We start from the raw sequence: 6,103 nt of genomic DNA, 5'->3' as shown, positions 1-6,103 counted from the left end.
CAGACTCGACATTGTTAACATTCTCTTTGGCCCTTGGACAAGCCTTACATATTTGCAATAATACAAAATATATAGAAACATCAAGTCTGTCGTAAGACCACAACGAATCCCAATATTCAATACCATAACTTACGGAAAGCTTTAATACACATAACTTACGATGCATACATAAAAAGTAAGCATCTAACATATGATACCGATACAATAAATCCTACAGCATAAGTTTGCTTACCGACCAATTCTAGCAGTCTCCTTCCTTTCAGACTCGTCTCCACCATCCGACCATAATGGCGAGCACGTCGCAGCAGTACTGCCTGCGATGGAACAACCACCGCTCGAATTTGCTGACGGTGTTCGACGAGCTGCTGCAGAACGAGGCGTTCACCGACGTGACCCTGGCCGTGGACGGTGGCGTCTCTGTAAAGTGCCACAAAATGGTCCTCGCGGCGTGCTCTTCCTACTTCCAGACCCTGTTCATCAATCTACCTTGCAAGCACCCCATAGTCGTGCTCAAGGACGTCAAGTACTCCGAGATCAAGGCCATCCTGGAGTACATGTACCGTGGGGAGGTGAATGTGGCTCAAGAGCAGCTGGCAGGCCTGCTGAAGGTTGCGGAGGTGCTGAAGGTGAAGGGTCTGGTCGAGGAGAACGGCTCCCAGGGTCGTCGCGAGGAGGTGGAGACGTCCATGTCGCCTCCACCAGCTATCAGCACGAGCACCACAAGCAGCGTGGCTCACAGCAGCGGGCACACCTCACCGCCTCACTCTACGGGCACTTCCTACAACATGTACGGGAGATCTCCTGTGGAGCAGGCCTCGAATCGCCTACCCTTACCCATGTGGCCTCTCTCAGGGCTTCCCATCTCCCACACGAGCTCCAGCCACCAGACAACCTCCCATTCTCAACACTCTTCTTCTATCCTGACCGGTTCCTACAACAACGGCTTCGAGACTTCTCCCCTGAAACGTAAGAAACTCTCCAATATGCTGATGAACAGGGACACGCCCATCCTCAGGACGGTCCTGGGCCAAGGCCACGCGGATAGCTCACAAGGCATACCTCTGTTGCACCCAGACGAGGGACACTTTCGGAACACCAGCAACGGCTCCTCGAACGAGAACGAGAGACGCAGCAGCACGGACGTCACGCACCCGGAAACCGCCCACAGCCCTTACACGGACGTCTCCATGATGGACGAGGACGACAAGCAGCCGTCGCCGCAGTCTTACACTGGGGACGTCAAGTCAGGTACAGGAGAAAGGCAGAGAAAGGCAGAGAGAGGCGAGAGATGATGGGAGACGAGTCCATGGGTAGCCAGGGTTGAGGTTTAGGTCCCTTCGTGGTTTTGTTTTCTTGAAATTGAGAAATGGGGAGCTTCTTATGAGGGTTATTGGGAGCCCACAATTTAAAGAAAGGCAACTCTGATGGGAACATAGTTCTGGAAGCGACCGTAGAGAGGCATGGTGGTCGTTTAAAAAATTACAGATTGACTTGGTTACATGTAACACGTAGCATAAGGCTCATTCGTTGGGATGAATAAAATGTAAATTATTATGAAATCAAATTACATATGCATTTGTGCAATCGCGTCAATCCGCCAGTTTTAGACGACCTCCACGCCTCTCTACGGCCATTTCCGGAACTAAGAAAGGGAATTCCCCTTTTCTTAAAGCAAGAACCATGAAGACTCATGAACTTTTCTAGTAACTTTCGTATGGAGTTGGATCACCTTATGCAGTCTTCACGACAAGAGCCATGAAGAGGACCTTCCCTCTGAACAAAAAGAATTCCAAAATCCCCTCCTCCTCAGAAGCAAGAAAATCCCTTCCCTAAAACAGAGTAACTCCAAAACAGAATTCCTGAGAACTCCGAAAACATCCAAACCGAAACTGAAACTTTCCCTTGTTCCCAGGTATCGCAAACTACGTTCCAACCCAGAAGCCGGAATGGAAGCGTTACAAACAGTACACGCGAAACGACATAATGTCGGCGATAGAGGCTGTGCGGGCTGGGATGAGCGCGTTGCAGGCGGCACGTAAGTACGGGGTACCTTCCAGAACCCTTTACGACAAGGTGAAGAAGCTGGGTATCACGACGTCGCGACCTTTCAAGCGCGGCTCGAACGGGAGCGGCGCGTGCTTTCCATACGGGATCGGAGGCAATGCGAACGGTGGCATCTACGGCGGTACCTTCTCCGAGAACGAAAACGAGAACAGCAGTAACACGGCGATGGAGAGTCCCGGGTCGATAATGGAAACGTACAAGCCTAGAGATTGTCAGATGGAACGCGACATACTGGACATAACACGGTGCAGTCCAAGTCCCAGCCCGGTGATGCATTCCGTCAAGCAACAGAGCAACGAGGACCAAGTGGAGGACCTCTCCGTGAGCCGCAAGCCGGACGTCCGCGTGATAGTACCGCCAACGTCGGTGATAAAAGATGAAGAGGGTGTTGGCTCGGACTCCTGCAATCACAACTAACAGAGGACATGTTTGTTGTTTCTCGATATCGTTGGGAAGCTCGTCAGGCTCCCAACAGCAACTGGACGTACTATATCTCGGTTATAACAGCACCAATTGTAAGGGTTTTAGGTAATTTAAGAGAACGGGGCTTAGACAAAATTATACGTGGGAGTCTACATTGTCCTACGAAGCTGATGGGTTGAAACTCTGTTGGGTAATGTTTGTAGCTCGCTATTTGTAAAGACAATCTCACGTTTGTGCCTCAGGGGGAGCAAGGTGTCACCGAAATGGAGGAGTAAGCAACCGAATCGTAGCCAGTTAAGTAAGCAGATGTTTGGCGAGACTCAGGGATTAGCAGTATGTTACCACTGTAACGATAACCCATAGAATGCAGACGTTCATTAGAACCAATAAGGATACCAAGGATACCGATTCTTGAGGTTCTTGAGATTCTTCTATTTTACACAAGACTGATTGATGCGTTGTGGATATTAGAGACTGAAATAGGAACTTACGTTCCAAAGTTGTTAAAGCCTAATGCTGACAATTGTGCCTTTTACTTGCATCGATGATCCTTGTCTGAAGTTATCTAGCGACACTTACACTTAATCGGGCGTTGAAGATCCTCCGTCGAACAATCTTACACGATTCATTTTATTATCTCGTTCTAAAAATATATATTCGAATCGCATTAAGCTTTAAAACTTCTGGACCAGTGAGTATGCATGTACAATTTTTTATTACTTATTATTGTGATTCGATATCTTTTCATTTCCTTTGGCAATCGACATAGTACTATTAGAGGTTTAATCGAGTTCGATGGATCGCGAGACGTGTAAAACGGGGGGTTGTATATTATTTTAGCAATTTTATTATTTTTCTTTCAACAAGGATATACTCCTATCGTCGGCGTTAAATACTGTCGATGGGACATTATTACGCGAAAGAGGAAAAGAGAAAAAGAATTGTACACAATTAATTTCGTTAACGACTGAGATATCGCTGTTAATTTTGTTGGTAATTATAAGATTACATTATCGTTACTGATCATGGCCCTGGGATACAGCTGCAATATTGCTCAATATTATATGGATTATACATACAATAACGAACTACCTCATCGTACAACGAACATGATCGTTCATTAACGTTTAAGACTGATAGAATGAGCCGAACCTGCGTTACCAGCTCGACGAAACCGTGTTCATTTTTTTCTTCTTTTTTTTTTTATTTTATTTTATTTTACTGATATATGTATACACGAGAGAAGAGTATATATATACACATACACACACATATATATATATATATTATATATAAGTTATGAAAAGTATATTATATTATGAGAAGATATAAATTTTTAATTATGATATAGTTATAGAGTACGAGAGAGCAGTTGTCTTAATTATGTTACGGATACAATGATTCACAGACACTAATTTGTTACGTAAAGTCTCAGTCGTCTCTGTAAATCGTTGTATTCGATATTTCGCGTTGTCTCTTGTATCGAGACTACATTGTTCGATGTGTTTTTCATATTAAGTTGCGTAGATCACGAGTTTTACGCATTTGGGGATACTCTCGACGCGGAGATACGTAAATCGATATTTTTTTTTTATATATATAGAGAATTTTCAAAGGAGGACTCCGTATATAGAGATATATTGTAATAGTCCATCAGGTTGAGACTCTTATATATTTAAATTCATTATAGTGAAGATATACCACGTAGAGGTGTATCACACGTTCATTATTGATCTCAGATTTTATGAAAAGTACAAATAGTACAATAGTACAATCAGTTTAAGCAGTAATAGTAAAGGAACATCTTGACGATGAGACCTTTTGTATAGTGAAGTTTGTTCGTAACAAACAGAACAGTGTTCCGAAACCCTTTGCACTCCATGTAATCGAGGTTGCTCGACTTCAAGGAGGTTTCTCTTAGATCTTTGTCAGTTTATACAACCTTTTCTCGCGAGTTACACATTCGTACCAACGCAGTTTGCAATGAAAGTATTATATTTCATTGTTTATAGTTCATCTAGCCTTGGGAATGCGAAGGGTTAGGACTTTGTTCGAGTTCCAGACAAGTTTCTCTGTATCGATACCAAGATACTCTTCAATAAGTACAAACCAAAGCTGCCTTGAAACTTGTTTACCTCAGCATTTATATACATAGGAAATGCCATAGTAGTTTTTAAAGAATAGCGATTGATAACGTGTTCCATGGGTTTTTAAATCTCATCTGGGTTTCATCTTTCGTTTTAAATTCATTTTACTCCTGACTTTTAACTGTTCAGGTCCCCCTTCTGCCTGTTGCGCAGAGAAGATGAGATCCAGGTGAAATTTTAACCTACTTAGTTTCATAATAAACTGCGTAACACTGTACCTGCACACTAATCGCAAAGAAATGACTGATCCTTGAATTAGTGGTTGTCGCAGCCACATATGTATACATATAGATAAACAAAGAAATAGCAAAGTTCAAATATAAAAATATTATTTATAACAATAGGAGAGAGGTGATAATAGTACAAGCTACAAGTCTGACATAGGTAAAGAAATGAAGTTTTACAGGCGTAAACAAACTTTAGTTCAATTTCTTTTTTTAAAGAAAGCGTAAAGGATGGAAACTCTCAGTACGTAGGAAAATGATACACGAATCGATAAGGTATTCAGAAACATATCAGCACGTTGTAATCCGCGCTCGAAGATGTCCTGTCGAACTTTGTTTAGATGTTAATTCCGTAAAGTAAGAAAGAAGAAGCATAGCAATATATCGAATGCACATGGAAAAAAGCTACGTGGTCTGGTACTGAGAACCGATAAGTTTTAATTCGTATGGCATAACGTTAATGATTTTAATCAATGCGTAGACGCAATCTTGGATGCCTTGCGAGAGCGTAGGACTTTAGGTATTCTAGCTACTGTATTAGGATTGTAAATAATCGAGAGAGGAGGGAGAACGAAGTTGCCTTTTATTTGTACGTAAACTTAGCTTCGTATTATTTCTTAAGACTGATTTTTGCTACGTTGAGAAAGAATTTGCACATACACATTCACACGCGTACGTACATACACATTTGATTAATTGTAAGTTTTTACCACCATAAAGTACGGCTCTTGCTTTTCATCTCCACTACGTGGATGCGTGTTACTGGAACTGTACGAGTTTGTTATAAAATATAATATACTGAGAAACTGCGATAATTGAGCGTTTTCTCCCATTCTTCTGTGCGTGCAAATTCCCTGATAAACAAAATAAATAATAAAAAGCATCAACCTATATTATGCAATTGTAATACAAACATTTGTAATGTGAGAAAGTATAGCGAACAGGATTTATTCTGAATTCTACGTTGGATCGAATAGAGTTGATCAAATATATCCTTTGTTTCTGTTTTTGTTCTGGAATAGAATGTACTGTGCGTTTGTAATGTTTTAAATATTTTTAAAAATTTATAAGGAGTCAAAGGATTCATATCGTAATTTTCCATTAGTAAGCCATTGCTTCAAGTACTATTTGTAATAAATGTCGTAAATGTATTAAACTCGTCTCGAAACTAGAATGAATTTTAATTTAGATTAGTTGGATTATTTAGATTATCGAGGGATTACAATTTGTTTTTGATGAAAAGTA

At 41.6% G+C, this 6,103-nt stretch overlaps 2 protein-coding genes across 7 annotated transcripts in view; one reads left to right on the top strand and one right to left on the bottom strand.

The window, feature by feature from the left end:
* The window catches only part of LOC128881806 (uncharacterized), a 14,841-nt gene extending 14,213 nt beyond the window's left edge, over positions 1 to 628 (bottom strand). Inside the window, exons 1-2 of the transcript XR_008458177.1 lie at positions 487 to 628; positions 233 to 417 (exon numbers count right to left, since the gene is read on the bottom strand). The gene's annotated coding sequence lies outside the window, so the exon portion shown is untranslated. The remainder of the gene's footprint in view (positions 1 to 232; positions 418 to 486) is intronic.
* Positions 1 to 5,712, top strand: part of LOC128881804 (protein tramtrack, beta isoform-like) — a 12,136-nt gene extending 6,424 nt beyond the window's left edge. For 3 of the 6 annotated variants that reach the window (XM_054133130.1, XM_054133131.1, XM_054133134.1), the window contains exons 2-3: positions 264 to 1,248; positions 1,913 to 5,712. In XM_054133130.1, coding sequence (XP_053989105.1) covers positions 264 to 1,248; positions 1,913 to 2,481 — 1,554 coding nt within the window. In that variant the 3' untranslated portion in view covers positions 2,482 to 5,712. Of the gene's footprint in view, positions 1 to 6; positions 176 to 248; positions 1,249 to 1,912 lie in introns of those variants that run through there. The other 3 variants (XM_054133135.1, XM_054133133.1, XM_054133132.1) reach the window with 3 other exon arrangements.
* The last annotated feature ends 391 nt before the right edge of the window (positions 5,713 to 6,103 follow it).

The sequence above is a fragment of the Hylaeus volcanicus genome, chromosome 9 (genome assembly GCF_026283585.1).
Source record: "Hylaeus volcanicus isolate JK05 chromosome 9, UHH_iyHylVolc1.0_haploid, whole genome shotgun sequence".
In the NCBI taxonomy this organism is placed as follows: Eukaryota; Metazoa; Arthropoda; class Insecta; order Hymenoptera; family Colletidae; genus Hylaeus; species Hylaeus volcanicus.
The sequence above is the reverse complement of the archived record's forward strand: the minus strand, read 5'-3'. Positions and strand labels throughout refer to the sequence as shown.